Source organism: Equus caballus, chromosome 15 (genome assembly GCF_041296265.1).
Source record: "Equus caballus isolate H_3958 breed thoroughbred chromosome 15, TB-T2T, whole genome shotgun sequence".
NCBI classification, from domain to species: Eukaryota; Metazoa; Chordata; class Mammalia; order Perissodactyla; family Equidae; genus Equus; species Equus caballus.
The window spans coordinates 100,152,354-100,168,765 of NC_091698.1; the positions used below are offsets into that span (position 1 = coordinate 100,152,354).

Consider the following 16,412-nt stretch of genomic DNA (forward strand, 5'->3'; position numbering starts at 1 on the left):
AATACTTGCGTTATAATAAATGAGAACTAAATTAAGCATTTAGTATAAAGTAGAAACAAAAAGAATACTCGTGACTAATTCACCTTGTGCATGTTGCTAACAGAAATGTTAATATTAGCAACTAAATGTTACAATGTTGTAAAGTCACAAATTTTCAAATTGACTTCTGGAGTCATAGGCAAATACCAGAGGTGCTAAGCAGACGAGGGGCTAGTCTCCAATCTTACTTCAACTCACATCTGTCCTACATTTCTCATGTATATTTTGGGATTTCACATAGTATTTCATTAAAAAATATGGTGCTGCTTATATTTTTAAACCACCAGATTCAAAAAGTAATTTAACATAGCTAAATTGAATTTACTAATATGAACTGGTATGAGTACCAAATCTGTGTGATGCAGTATTTGCTGGATCCTTGTAACCCCTCTGGTTTGATCTTCATCATTACCTTTTTTGTTTCCCTTATCTGCTGTTCTAAACTCTTGTTGCTCTCTGGCTAGGGATGGCTAACTACTGTTAAAACAGCAACTTAATTTCAATGGCTTTAATAAAAGTTTATTTCTCATTCATGGTATAGTGCACTGAAGCGGGAGACTCTGCTCTGACCATCATTCAGGGAGCCAGGCTCCTTCTGTCTTGTGACTCCACCTCCTTCAGCATCGCTAGAATCTTCCTGATAAGTTGATGGGAGCGGGTGTTGAGTGTGAGCAAAGAGAGCGCATTTCTCCTCACCACCTCTGCTCACACGGAAAAGACTGGTTACATGGCCCACAGATTAGAGGATAGTTTACATTAAGAGCAAAATGCATGTTCAAAAATAGTTTTTTGTGACATGGCTTTAAGTATTTTGCTGATATTTAAATTTTATTTAAATATTTACGTAGAAGAAAAACAACGTAGTATTTTAAAAATGGACAACCTGATATAAAACTCCCAGTTTAATGTGTAATTTTTATCCATTGGATAAAACATTTGACCATTTTATCCATAGGAGAAAACGTTTGACCATTATCAGTGAACTGATAAAGAGTATATAGAGACAAATTGGCTGAAGGAGACCATCCTGGCAGAACTAAGTTGAAGGACTCTTTTTGCTTTTTTTTAATGGACACAGGAGAAAAAAGAAGCCATCTAGAGGCAGGCTCTCCCCTCAATGAAATATTTAGGCCTTTGGAAGCTTTGAGTGTGTGTAACACAGGAATGGAAAAGATCCTGACTCGATCCTAATTAGGGTAAATACGGTAGCCATTTGAAATGTTGGGTGTCTGAGGAAGGTAGAATTGGATGAAGTGACCCATCCTTTATGCTAAGCTGTCCTGTTGCCCTGAAGCTAGAAGCACAGGAAGTGAAGCCTGGCTCTTGCTGAGGAGACGTGGGCACTCTTCTAAATGGGGTGGTCTTACTTGCACGAGGCGTGGAAAACTGACGTTGTGTGTGTATGTGTGTGTGTGTGTGTGTATGTATAACTAGGTTCAAGATACATTTAAAATGTTGGTTAGATAAAAGGGACTCACTTCTTAATACCAGTTTCCTTCTGCAGAAAGATGGACAAGCTACTGAAGTTGTTAGCTTTTTCATGTTAGCCTCAGAAAATAAACACAAGACAAGTATTATGAAATAGCCTCCATTGGTATCAGCAATACCCAGTTAGAAAATATAATAGAAAAGGGATCCTCGTTTCAAAAGCCATAAAAACTATGAAATATCTGTGTATTATGTGTATATGTGTAAAAAGAAATGTACAGGACCTCTGTATAGAAAACTATATAACTTTAGGATATAAAAGAAGACTAACTGGAGAAATATCTTGTTTATTCAGATAGTAAAATTCAGTATTGTAAAGATGTTAATTCCTCTTACTCTGTAGGGGTAATGCAGTTCATGTTGGGGTTTTGAGGGAAATTAGACAAATTGATTGAAAAATTTCTCTAGAATAAGTGCTTGAGAGTGGTAAATTTGCTATAAAAACCTACTACGGTTTGAAAAGCAGCAGTCATTAAAATAGCATGACCGACAGAGGAATAAACAAACCAAGGAAGCCAGGGAAGAGAAGCAGACCCACGGGTCTGAGAAATAAATGTACAGAATAGGAATGGTGAGATTACAGGTCAGTGAGGAAAGCCCCTCTCAGTAAATGGTATTGGGACAGAAAAAAGAAAGGTAAATGCCTGCCTCTCATGCAGGTAAATCACCTGTAGATGGAAGCCAGACAGATGGTTTGGCAGGAAGGTAGTACGTTCTGATTGGAATGTATGGATTTTTATGCTGCTGAAGGGATAGCTTCATGCACCCACCAAAAAGATATATGTGAAATAATTCTTCATTCAAATCAAGAATATATTTTAGAGCTAACCAGGTAGTATCAGATGCTCAGTGAATATTTAACCACTGGTTACTCATACATGTTCATTCAGCTAAGATATCTGGAGCCCGTGCTGGCCGTTTTGCTAGGTGCCAAGTACTTCTGTAGGAGAAAGTCCTGTCCAGCATAAGAAGTGATAAGCTGTTTGGTGTAACACTTCTTACTCATCACTCCTTGGAGAAAGCCTTGTTCAAGTCGAGAGTCTAAGTTTAGACATCTCTTTGTACTCTGTAAACTGAGTCATAGGAGGCCCTTAGCTATTCTTTATTATCCTCCTCTCATATTGCCCCCAGTAACTATGTTGTAAATAGGGTTGCTGTAAATTATTCAACCTGCTAAACCTTAGTGTTCCATTTATCCTGTTTCATCCTGTGGGAGTGTCTCCTGGCACCCTGACCTACATTTGGTCACGAGGAACATTCTGTCCAGCAGCTGCTAATGTAGTTCAAGTTACCAAGAGTAAACAGGCATGGATCTGTCATGCGGTTTTTACTTGTCTGTTCCCCACCCTACCTGAGCCTTTCCCTGCTTTTATGTCTGTTCACAAAGCGGTGTGGTATAATGATATTTATCAGATCTGTGATGTTGATACCTGGCCCTCAGAGCCCTCCCTGGCATGCCTGCCCTCGCCCCTCACCCTGCCTCCCCCATTCTTCCTTCTTCCGTCTGATGCTAGAGCTGGAAGTAACTGCTTTCCTATCTTTATACTTTTGGTCATCTGATTCTCTCTGCTTGGAACACCCTTCTCAACCTTATCTGCATATCCAAACCTCCTTAATCCTCAAGGCCCAGATGAACTGACTCCTGTTTGAGGTGTTTTCCCCCCAATTTTCTCAGTTTGAAGTTCTCTCTCATCTCTCTACACAGTTCTGCAAATATCTCATTTGGCTCTTAACACTTTTTTTTGTTTTGTTTTTTGAGGAAAATTGGCCCTGAGCTAACATCTATGCTCATCTTCCTCTACTTTATATGTGGGGCACCTGCTCCAGCATGGCTTCATAAGCAGCATGTAGGTCCATGCCCGGGATCCGAACCAGTGAACCGGGGGCCACTGAAGCAGAGCATGTGAACTTAATTGCTGTGCCACCCGGCCAGCCCCGCTTAACACTTTTTATATAGTTATTCACATATCTGTTTATCTCCTATTTTAGAGAGAAAGCTTCTTCAGAGACAGCACATTACAATTAATTATTGTATACTTTCAGTGCCTTATACTTGGCAGCAATTCAGTATTTATTAAATGAAGGTTTATCCAACGTCTTTTGTGTCTCAGATACTGTTCCAGTATTTGTCATATTTTATTTAATCCACACAGTGGCATTATTATCCCATTTTATAGATATCCCCATTTTATAGACAGATAGCTGCAGCATCAGATGATTTTTTTTAGAAAAGTTAAATAGCTTCGCAGTCTTCCACAATTGGTGGGTAGTATGGTCAGGATTAAGGCTGAGTTTTCTGCCTCCCGTGTCCAGCTGCCTGTTTGCCAGTCTCCCCTCAGTTATTAATAGGCGTCTCACACTGAACATGCTTAAAACAATTTCCGATTTCCCTTCCCTGTTCCTCCTGCGTTCCTCTTAGTCAGCTCCATCCTTCTAGTTAGTTGCTCCAGTCAAAAACCGTGATGGCATCAGGTCTCAAGCCCTGCATCGAATCCATTATCAAATCGTCATCAGTCGTGTTGTCTTTACCTTCAGAAGACAGCTAGAATCCACTTCAGACGGCTGCTGCTGTCACCCGGTCTGAGCCGCCATCCTCACCTGCCTGTTTATCCCACCCCCGGCACCCCACAGGTTTTTCAACCCAGAGCCAGCACACGGCCACTTAAAACCAAGTCACTTCTCTGCCTCGAACCCTCCCATGTCCTTGCAGCACCCTGCGAAAGCCGGGCAGATCTGACCTCCTGCTGCCTGTCTGTCTGCAGCTCCTCTTCCTGTCTGCCTTACTCGCCTGCTTCAGTTACATCAGCCTCCTTACCAGTCTTCCAACACATCAGTCATACTTCTACCTGAGGGCTGTCGAACTTGCTTCTCTCTCTTCCTGGAACGTTCTTACCCCAGACCTCCACATGGCTTGCTCTCTGACTTAAGTTCTCTGTTTAAATGTCACCTTCTGGATGAGGCCAATTCTCACCTGGATCCTGGCGCTCCCTCTCCCCTTACGCTGCTTCATTCTTCTGCTCAGCACTTAGCAACATATGGCGTACCATATATTTACCTGTCAATTCATTCGTTGTCTCTCTCTCTCCGATACAATGTACTTTCCATGACAGTGAGAACTCTGTCTTGTTCACGGCTATATCTCCAGCACCTGGTGCATCGTAGGTGGTTATCAGATACTTGTTTTCTGAATGAGGGAGTAAAATAAATGAATGACTGGATGGCTCAGAGACCAGTGGCCTTTTCTGTATCTCTCACTGCTTATTCATTTGGCATTAGGTACGTTAGGTGCATGGTGGGTCTGGTTGTTTGTGGATGAAAGAGTGCCTGTGTACTTAGAGATGACTGAGAATAGAGAATTAACAGTTTGCTGCTGTTGTTAGGTTACTTGCACCCCTGTGGCAACTGACCTTTTACCTTGTAGGTGCTTGTATTTGCTTTGTTGCATTAATATACAGGTATCGTTAGAGGTTTGCAGTCTCCTGCAGATAATGGAACAATCAAGAAAATGATTATTCTTTTTTTTAGCATTCATTCTCTATAATGTTTAACTATAGTTGAGTTTTACTGTGTGATAGAACTAAATCCTACTATTCTCATTCTTTGTAGAGAAAAAAATGCATCTAAATAGACTTTCTAACTTTTGCATCCTTTTTTTTATTTCAAGAAGTCTAGAATTTTTAGTTCTTTGTATCAGAGAGGTATTTTTTTATATTACCTCAAACTGTTTCGTTAGCTGAAGTATTTATTTCGAACAGTTAGGGTTCATTTCTTCCCGCATTCCTAGCGGAGTATGTAGGAGAAAGTGTCCGTTGTTCCATCTGAATAGGATGTCGTCCTATAGGAGCTGCAGTGGCTGCGTCCCAGGCCCTGACCTTCCTGGGCGGAGGTTCTGAAGCCGTCTGCTCCCCTCCCTCTTCCATCGCCCAGCCTCCACCCGAGGGAAACAGGAGGGTCTTTGAGGGTCCTGTCAGGAGGTGATTAGGTATTGAAGGCTCCACTAAATGTGAAGTCAACAGGTAGTTAAAATGTCAATAAAGATGTGAGGGAAATAATCATGTAAGTCACTCTAGTTGTCACCCAAACAGGTATTTACGCACTGTTAAGAACACCCACTGCACTTAATCTCTATGTGAGCAGTGGAATTATTTTCATTTAGAAGTGTTTTCTCTGCACAGTGGGTTCTGCTGTAATGGGGTGAGGTTGGTCCTCTTTCCTTATCACTCTGTTCTGTCTCCCGGTCATGCACGTGCCGGTGTTGGACTCATCTGTCTGTTTTCCCCTCTGGTTTACTTTTCTGAGCTCTCTTTAATCTGTTCATCCCTTTCTGGACTTTTCCTCTATATTTTCTTACTTTTATTCAAAACACACTCCTTCATTATCACACCATAATAATTTTTTCTTCTGTAATTTTACTCTCACATCTGCCACCCCCTGACCCTACCCCAAGACAGGTTGGACCAGAAGCAGTGGAATTGTTGCCCATTTATAACCAAAGGGAATATTTGGGTCTAATGATCATCAGTAAAGGAAACAAAAGATAATGAGACATTTTTGCAAATTAGTCATATATATGCTAGGTATCGATGGTGCAGAGATAAATAAAGCAGTGTTCCTGCTGTTGAGTAGCTCAGGACTTTTGTGGTGACAGAAAAGTAAACGGATAATTGCAGAACAGTATGGTAAATGCTTTCAAGCACAGATGAGAATAGACAGGTGGGAGGGAGCATAATCAACCTACAGAAAGAGTAATAGAGCTTGACTGGATACTTAGAATTTTGTTCATTTTGTTTTTAAAAAATATTTATTTAGCACATATCTTGTGCTGGAGATTTGGCAGAAAAAGACTGTTAGTTCCTCAATTTTAAAACACCACTGTAATTTGATAAATGAAACACCCACAAATATGACAATACTTTGAAGGGAACGAACAGGAAGCCAAGATGAAAGGAAGGCCATCTGCGCACATTTGGGCAGAGGTGGCTCCTGGAGATCGAGCTGTCCAGGGGCCTTTTGTACAAAGGGACTTTTAAGCCGAGACTTGAGGAAGGAGAAGGAGCTATCCTTAGAAGCAGCTCCAGGCAGAGTAGTCTAAGTGGAGGGAGCAACATTCGGAAAGTGTCTGGAGCATTCACATCTGCTCCCTGCCTTCTTCCATCTCTATCAGGGAGCGTCGTTCTGGGAACCACGGGACAGCCTCACACCACCTACTCCCCCAGCCCAGCTTCCTTTCCTGAGAGATCGTGCATGCTACACGCCTGATAGAATAGAAATTGTACGGGGCTGCCGGGCACCACTGGGCGCTCAGAGCATGCGCTCAAAAAGCACAGATTTGCATTTTGGGAATATTTTATATATATTTATGTACCTAACAATTTAGCATGCCTCTGAGTTGATAAAATAAATTTAATAGTTATTTTATCAGGTTTTTTTTTTTCATGTTTTAAGGTGGCATGGGAATTAGAATGTAGAACCGAAGGGTATTTTGTAATTCATTGGTGAGCTAAACTATGAAGAGAATTAGGCAGGGTGAGAAAAATGATTTTTACCCCCAGGAAATGGAAATCATAAGGCATTTTTATAATCCTCAAAGGCATGTAAAATATCTTGCAAAGCTAAACTGGCAGCTGCATGTTCAAAGCACCCTGGGGAATAGGCTGCCTCGGGAATAATCTCCTGAGAGCGAGTGGTGTGCATGTAAGAACTGACTGTTAAGGGAACACGGGAGGAGTCTCCCCCATGCCGTGCTTTGAGTTTGAGAGCAGTCTGACAGTTTTTTTTATGAGGTCTTGCCGGTTAGGTAATGAGAATGAGGCGTAAATTCTTGAGGGCTCAGGTCTGTGCATCTCATTGCCAGTGCTAGCAACCTTTAAAACAAGCCCTTGATGGCGTTGCTGACATTGTGAGAAATCGTCTCCTTTCTCGTGTGTTTAAGGATGCTGCTGTTTTGCTGAAGGTGTCAGTTGACACTGACCACCTCGTGCTCTGAGCAGCGGGGACAATGGGAGAGTGCAGGGCCGGGCTAGACCTGGTGGGGTCTGAGCCGCCTCCTGCCGCTCCCTAGTTGCATGACTGGCCTTCCTGAAGCCCTTCCCTGGGCTGTGTAGCGAGGGTGAATGTACTCCCAGCAGAGAGAGCTCTCATTCTACCTGTAGGCGAAACGCAATTTCCTGGTTTATCGAAATTCTAAAAATATGAATAAAAAACTTACGGCTGATTGTTCTTTAATACTGATGTCTGAAAGTTAATGTAATAGTTAAAGGATAAAAGTGTATCCTGGTGGTTTTTTTAGTGGATTTATTTAGTTTTCCCCTTTCTAAGTTATCTATTCAATTAGAGGTTAGAAAATATGGAAAAAACATTGCCATCTTCTCACTGGTGACATGATCTTGAAGTCCTCTTGGCTTTAGTGTGTGCATGATTTGCATGCTTTCTGTGGTTGTCTCTAGGGCGGCTCCACAGGCCATTAACCCTGGTGCCTGGCTGCTGGAACAGGGAAGCGGACCTCATCCTCTTTCTTTTTCCCCCGTTTCCCTTCTCCTCTTTTGTTCCACGTTTCTCATCCAAACTCCCTTAACTTCCTACCCGTTGCCCATTTCCCAGGCAGCTTACTTCTCCACTGTGAGTTCAGCCCTGAGGCAAAAGGCAACATGGTTTGTTGAAAGGTGTTGAGTCAAAATTGGGCAGCAGCCGAGTCTGATGCCCCCGTGGTCCTTGACGTCTGGCCGCATGTTGCAGAGCGTGAAGCGGGGAGTCGGGCTGAGCTACTGCCCACAGGTGGTTTCTTTCAGAGGAGGAGACTTTTTCTTCTGCTTTTATAAAGCAAGAAAGAGGGCCCGGATGCTTATCTCCTGTGCCTTCCCCAAACACAGCAGTGGTGTCACTCGGCGTTTTTCTTTCGTGTTAAAAAATTTAAAGATTTTGTAGTTTTATAAGCAGAATAAACTCTTTTTCATACATCCTAAGTATTATTTTAAATTTAAATTTATTCTTTTAAAATATTTATTTTTTATTTTGTCACAGCCCAATGATGATAATTACCCAGAAGATCACTAGTCTGGCTTATGAAATCCATGATGGTAAGAATTTAGAAGTTAACTTTTCATTGCTGAAAGAAATCCTGTTCAAACAATCCTTTGCTTGAGATATTACCGTAACTTTCTACTCTATTAGAAGGAGGTAGGGATGGAGGTAAGATGGGGGAAATATTTAACTCTGCTTAGCATTGTTAAAGTGTGTCTGGCTTTTTTCAGCGTCTTATCTTAATTTTTCATTCAATTCAGTGACAAAAACAACATAAAATAGTGTGATTCAGTCATATGACCCACATTAGTGGCAATTTAAAATACAAAGGAAATAGACATTTGGTCTAAATCAAGTTTTATTAATCCCTGCTTCATCTCTGTGCTGTGTTTTTATTAAAACTTGAATGTCTTTCCTCCTGTTCCTTCTCCCTTACATACACTTCTGTATGTTTTTAGGATAAACGTTTATATTATGTATTCATATTTTATATCTGCAGTGAGTGGACGCCTTGCCATAGGAATTGCTGACGGGAACGGTCAGCACTCTGAGTCCTAAGAATTAGGCTCTGATTTCTTCAGACTGAAGGAGCGCCTGTTAGAACAGACTTCTGTAGTAGCCTAGGGACCATTTTAGGTGGGTTTTTAGCCCCACTGTGAATATTACCCATCCTGTGCCATCTGCTAGGGAAGACCTAAAAATATGCTTTAAGTGTGTTGTTTGCATCTTAATTTAGTCCTCCTTCACTCTTTAAACTGGGTTTAGGATCGAGTAAGTTGATGTGGTTTAGGATGTAGTAAGTTGATGTGTAATCATAAATAATATCCTACTGTTTGGGGGAGAAAAGGTAAAGAAATGGATGAAGGTGGTATATTTGAGTTTGGTTTTCATTCACTAGAGTCATGTAGGAGTCAGGAAATAATTTCTTGCTTTATGTTGAGCTTCTAGTCCATAGTACTAATGTTAGTTATTTAAATGATCCAAAGTAGGAAGTTCTAATTCTCCTTTTGGAAAGTTACAGCATTTACTATTAAATATGCTAGCATTGGGGAACTTTTTTTTGAGGAAGATTAGCCCTGAGCTAACATCTACTGCCAATTCTCCTCTTTTTGCTGAGGAAGACTAGCCCTGAGCTAACATCCACGCCCATTTTCCTCTACTTTATATGTGAGATGCCTGGCTCTGACAAGCGGTGCCATGTCCTCACCCGGCATCCAAACCAGCGAACCCCAGGCTGACGAAGTGGAGCGTGCACACTTAACCGCTGCACCACTGGGCTGGCCCCTTGGGGAACTTTTTCACTTAAGTTCCTTTAGAGAAGGGTCAAATTAGTTCTCTGATGTCTGTTATTTATCTTATACAGGGCTAGACGTGTTGGATTATACAATAGTCCTCTTGCAAGATTGAGCCTGTGTTGCAGTGAGAAAGAAAGGGAAGAATTATACCGAACAGTTATACCAGAAGTGGGATAATTATGCATGAATTTGAAATAAGGAAAGTGATGAAAGTGTGAATGGGAAAATAACACCATTCTTGGGAGAAATCATAATTGATGAAAGTACCTATTTTTGTTTCTCAGGGATGTTTCGAAAGGATGAGGAACTGACTCCATCACAGAGAGGTTTAGCTGTAAGGTACGTGCCCTTTCATTGTATCCTGCCATGGCTCACGCTGTCTCTGCCTAGCACACACATTACTCACATGGCTAAGGCTGACTTGTCCTCCTACAGGCACTTACTTCGTGAAAACGAAACCTTCCTCCCTCTGCACACCTCCCTGCCACCAATTCTTGCTAGGCTAGGCATCCTTTCAAGGCTCCCATTGCACTGGAATGTATCATCATACAGTATATACTTCCTGTGCACCGTGAGCTATCTGCTAACTTTTCTGTATCTTCTATGAAGCTCGAGTTCCCTGAAGACAGGAAGAGTGTTGAGTCTTCATGTCTGCTGTGTAGTAATTAGGAGTAATTATCGCAGCTGCCAGGAGCTTGGTGGCAGGTGCTGGGCTAAGATATGGTATGTTGATACAGCACGCAGATGACATGTCTGGAAATAATGAGGAGCTAGGAAGATATTCTCAATTATTATTTGAGGAATTCATTCTGCGATAGGCTCCTGTTTCATTTGTTATAGGTACTCTATTGACTAATGTAAGGAATAGCTTAATTTCTTGGCAGATTCTATTTTTAATCTAATATAATTAGAGATCAAATACTAATTTTACTTAAAGAAAAACTTGCTATGAAGTACCCTCGTTTATTGTAAGTTTAGAATTAATAAGTGCACGGCTATCAGAAGAATGAGATTAAGCGTCTGATAGTAGATAGACTCTAACGTAAGTGTCCACCTTTGACCCCAGTAGCATGTCTTGGGAATCTTCTTCTATTTTCCTCATCTTTAAAATTATTCTATTTTGATCTTCTCTATAGTTAATCTTTATATATCAATAAATATACACTTGAATATACTTAGTTGATGAGAGGTTAATTTGATCTGGGTTCTGTGAGCTTTGTGAGTTCTTGGTCCATCCAGATAACCCCTCGTTAATAGACACTCAGCTTCTCTTTCCACCTTTCCCTCCCCCATCGCTGTGTGTCCATACCCCGCATTCAACTCTCTGCCTACCTGAACAGTGGGAGAAAGCAGAGTGGGGACCATTTGGTCTTGCTGATGGGACTCATTTAGAAATTGTTACACTGAAACTTAAAACGTGGGTCTTAGTATTGCCAACAGTTCTACCACCTATCCTTAGTCTATTCGCTTTCCCACTGTTTTATAAGATTATATATATTCTCCTTTCTCCTCAAACTTCCAACACTTCTTCCTCCATACTCACTTGGGATGGTAGAAAAGTATTTTTGGATAAAATAAAGGCAACTCCACTTCATTCTGCAACACCGAATCTACCACACTGCCTGTCTCTGTCACGATATGCTCTCCTTTCTTTCCCAGGACAAGCAGTAACTGTCCAGAATCCGGTCCAAGGCCAGCTTTTGATTTGACACTGAATCCAGTTGCTGCTTTTTTCCTCAAGGATTTTGCTTCTTCGCTTATCCTGTCTCGTGCATCAGGGCATCGTTCACTCATCAGTTTCTCCCTCTCTGTTGGACCATTCCCACCAACTTCCTTACCTCACACTCCCTTCTGGCTACCTCCCCATTACTCTGCATTCCGTTATAGTAAGACTCCTTGAAAGACGGTCTATTCTTACTGACTCTCCTTCCTCATCTCCCATTCTCTCCTCAACCCCTGCAGTCAGATTGTTGTCCCCATTACTGGTCTGATGTCATTCTTTCAAGGTTGCCCTTAATCTTGGCAAATAAATTTGTCAGCCTTGGTTTGCACGTTGCTCAACCTCTCAGCACCATTTGACCCAGATGATCACTCAGTCCTTGAGATACCTTCTTCACTTGCCTGGCAGGACACTACATTCTTCTCATTTTCCTTCTGTCTCACTTGCTGTTTCTCTGTCTTTTTTACTGACTTCTCCCCTCTGCCTTACCACTAAATATTCCTGTGCTCCAGGGCACAGCCCTTGGACTGCCTCTTCTCCAGATGATCACGTGCAGTCCGTTGGCTTTAAATACTGTCTCCATATTTGAAGCCTCCTAAATTTATATTCCCACTCCGACCTCTCTGCTGAGCTCCAGCCTCATATGTCCAGCTGTTGTTTCAGCATCTCGGCATGGATAGTGAATGGGCATCTCAAATACAACCTGTTCACAATAGAACTCCTGACCCTGTCTCCCTGTTCCCTCTCCCACGCCCCTCTGTGCTTCTACTGTCAGTACCCACTTAGTTAATAGCAGCACCATTTGTCACTGGTGGCTTAGGGGAAAAACACAGGCAAACTCCCTTTTTCTTACAGCAAATCCACTTTACTGGCAGGTCAAGTCAACGCTTCCTTTGAAACCTCTCTCTAATCTCACAGCTGCTCACCTTTCTACTCAGCTCACCCCAGCCCAACCCTCATTTCCGACTTGGTCTGCCGTAATAGCTTTCCCACCTGGGCTCATTTCCTCTCATGCCCCCTGCAGTCTACTTTCCACCTGTCAGCCAGAGATCCTTTTAGTGTGTACTGGGTTGTACTCCTCCCCTCCCCTGATGAAAACCCTCCAGTGGCTCCTTTGAGAATTGAGAATAAACTGACAAACTTCTGACCACAGCATGTAAGGCCCAGCAAGAGCCAGAGCCCTCCCATTCTCCCTCGCTCAGTCCCCCCAGAGCTCCCTATCAGAAATGCCCCCACTCTAGCCCTTGGCCTGCTTTATTTTCCTCCATAATATGTATTATTGTCTGATGTTATATCTTATATTTATTTTGATTGTCCCTCCCCCTACCTCCCAAATCTGAGCTCTGTGAGGACGGAACTTGGTCTTGTTTGTCATTATATCCTCCTCACCTCGATAACGTTCACCACCAAGGGTGCTTGTGTCCCCAAGGAGACATTTGACAGTGTCTGGAGACATTTTTGGTTGTCACAATGGAAGGGGGTGGTGCTACTGACATCTAATGGGCAGAGGCCAGGGATGCTGCTAAATATCCTGCAGTGCAGAGGACAGTCCCCTACAACAAAGAGTGATTGCCAGAAAATGTCAGTAATGCTGAGATTGAGAAGCCCTAACCTAGGACAATGCATAGTTGATGTCAAATATTTGTGGAATGAAAGAATGAATCTTTCATTTAATGTCATAAATGGAGTGTTACAATTATACTTATTTCTCATTTTAAGAGCAAACATTATCATGATCTACTTCAGTGCCTAAAGTGACTTGTCATTTGATGTGACAGTTGAGTCAGAAATTACTTCAACAGATTTCGTGCTTAAGAGTTATCTCCTGTCCTTGCAAATGGTGATACCTAGTTTGACTTGGTAAGATTGAGCTGCGCCTTGATACCCTGACATTGTCTCGGTCTTGAAATAGTTGGTACTGAAAGTGGAGCTCTGTTGCTGGAGCACGAGAAGTTCTTTGGTAACTTTGTGGTTGCAGCGGATCCTTGCAGCGCCATCCTGGTATTTGAGGTGGAAGGAACAGTGGAACGAGCTACGAGAGAAAATCTATCAGAAACATTTTGCTCGTAACAGTTTTGAGCCCTCAAGAGAAAATGCTTAAGGTTCAAAACACTTTTAAATGTAGAACAATAATTCTGGAAAAATTTTAAGAGGAGTTTTGGCTAAGTGGTGACCTAGTTAGTGTCAAATGGACCAGAAGCGCTGTTTTCTCTATTGATTGTTGTTTATAAAAATATGTATGAGAGGGTCCTGTCGACTTTTCTTGGCCACAGAGTGTTTGTGCTTTCTAAGGAGACAGCTTCTCCTGTGAGAGAGGCAGAGGGGACGGTAGCATTTGAGGAGCCTGCTTGCTGTCCCAGGTGCACTGCTTTTGTTCATGATAGTTCCTGTTTGTCCGTGGATGGCAGACTTTCTAAATGGAACTGGTTTTAAAAAGTAAATAAAAACATACACTCGTAATTCACTTATATGATAATATATATAGTCTAAATAGCCTCCTAGGTTACTAACCATTTTCACCAGTCTACCTGCATTGACAACTAGAATGCTTGGTAAACTATAGATACCAGGTGCCATTTGAACCGACCTCAAAGCAATTGAATTAAAAATGTTGTAAGACGTCCTGGATTCCTTTCTCTCTTACCCTCCACAAACAATCCATCAGCAAACCCCTGTACTGCCAGAATGTATGCAACTGCTGCCTCCCCCACTGCTCCTAGCCACTGTCACCTCCTGCCTGGAGATCCCAGGAGCCTCCTGCATGGTCCCCTTTCCCCACACGGGGTCTAGAGGGATTCTTTTGAATCATAGGTGTTTTAAAACCCTATTTTAGTTTTTCATCACATTCAGAATAAAATCCAAAGTTCCTGTCATGGTTCGTAAGGCAGGTCCTGTATAATCTCACCTCAGCTCTCCCTGACTCTCCTCCTTACTCTTTTCCCTGTTCAGGCTGCTCCAGCCACACCGTCTTTCCTGCTGCTGGATATGTCCCCATCTCAGGGATTTCGCAGTCATTGTTCCCTCTGCCTGGAATCCTTGTCCTGGATATGCCCATGACTCCATCTCTCACTTCCTTCTGTTCTCTGCTCAGTTGTCACCTTATCAGAAAGGCCTCCTCTGACTTTTAATATAGTGAAATACCCCCTTCTCTTTGTGGCGCTTAGCATCTCTGGAAGTGTTTTTCATAGGTATATGTATATATATTTTTTTAATCTGTTTTCTCCAACTGTTATGTGAGCTCTGAGAATGCAGACTTTTTCTCTGTTTTGTTTATTACAGTGTCTCTAGACCCTGGAGCGTACCAGGCACATAGTTGGTACACACATAAATTTGTTAAGTGAGGGAATGATTGACTAGTAAGAGATGATTCTTTATGCCATTTCTCGTCCATCAGGTTTCATCATGAGGCATTAAGTAGAACCCCTTCGTAGTTGTTCATAGAGATCGGTATAGAAACTCTTCTATCAAAGAATACGGCTGAGCGTTACTACATCTTGATCTTTTAAATTCTTATTGTATAGGTGCAGGTGAAAATCGAAGCTTGTTTTATTTTGGAAATGGTAAGAGCAGTGAGGTAGAAGATGATTATTCCTATCAAGGTTTCCGAAAGCTTATGTTACATCTCACAAGTTGCATGTCTTTCAATTGCAGGCGCATGCCAAGCCTACTGGAGTACTTGAGTTACAACTGTAACTTCATGGGTATCCTGGCAGGCCCACTCTGCTCTTACAAGGACTACATTACTTTCATTGAAGGCAGATCCTACCACATGGCACAATCGGGCGAAAACGGAAGAGAAGAAATACAGTATGGAAGAACAGAGCCGTCTCCAAATGTAAGATCAGGGGATTCACCTGGAGCCTTTGTAGCGTGTATCGATTAGTCCTGTTGATTTAAAGATACTGATGTTTTCAGGTTTTGAATTTACCCATCTATTTCTTTAAAATTATTTTTCAAGATAAATGAGTTTTCACACTGTACCTGGTAGTGATGCTTCATAAAAGTACAATCATGATTAAAGAGAAAAAATAAGGTTACGTAAGAAACTGTGCTGAGTTCCTCAGTGGGAATAATGCTCTGTATTTAGAGAGTATTCTACAGGAAAGCCCTTCTCGTGGAACCGCCTAATTTTCCAGGCTTTTGCCTTCCCTATACCTTATGTTCCAGCGATTTTGGAGTGTTCTCTTTTCCTGTCTCACTTTTCCCTCTCCTCTTCCCCATCATTGCCACTTGAAATCTTACTCGTCTTTGAAGGTCTCCTTCAAATATCACCTTTTCCACAAAACTTTTTCTGATTCCCGCAGTAAAAAAGATACTAAGAGCTAACACTCTGGTAGCACCTCCCAGGTGCCAGGCACTGTTGCAGACACTTCACACTGTTACTCTTCAGCCGTCACGACTGTCGGAGGAGGCGGAGGCTGTTCTTCTCACCATGTCACAGATGAGGACACTGAGGCTAAGTCATTTGACCAAGCTTTCCCAGGGCGGCAGTAGGAGAACTGGAATTCAAGCTCAGGCAGTCTGCCTCCGAAGCCTCACAGCCAAACACAGTCTTTACTTCCCTTGAACTGTGGGGGTACCTGGAACTGCCGAGATGCTGCTTTATCAAGAAAGACTACGAGGCTGTGTGTAGGCAGCTCAGTTTCTGCTGGATTTGATCTGGTAGGATCTGAAAGTCCCATGAGAAATAAGCCAATCAAAATATCTGTGAGACAAAAAATGGGGGCTGGTATGTTTTCCCAGAACGTGCGGCTTGGAGCAAAGGATCACCCTCCTTTCTAAGTTATTGTAAAACAAAGAGCGGATGAAGAAATGTGCACCCATTTGCAAAAGCTCTTACGTTATCTCTT

General features: G+C 42.2%; 1 protein-coding gene across 3 annotated transcripts in view; it reads left to right on the forward strand.

Moving 5' to 3' along the window:
• MBOAT2 (membrane bound O-acyltransferase domain containing 2) overlaps positions 1 to 16,412 on the forward strand; it is a 126,113-nt gene that overhangs the window by 90,839 nt on the left and 18,862 nt on the right. For all 3 annotated transcript variants that reach the window (XM_067053791.2, XM_067053793.2, XM_067053795.2), the window contains 3 exons: positions 8,548 to 8,603; positions 10,127 to 10,181; positions 15,214 to 15,397. In XM_067053791.2, the coding sequence (XP_066909892.1) occupies positions 8,548 to 8,603; positions 10,127 to 10,181; positions 15,214 to 15,397 (295 nt within the window). The remainder of the gene's footprint in view (positions 1 to 8,547; positions 8,604 to 10,126; positions 10,182 to 15,213; positions 15,398 to 16,412) is intronic.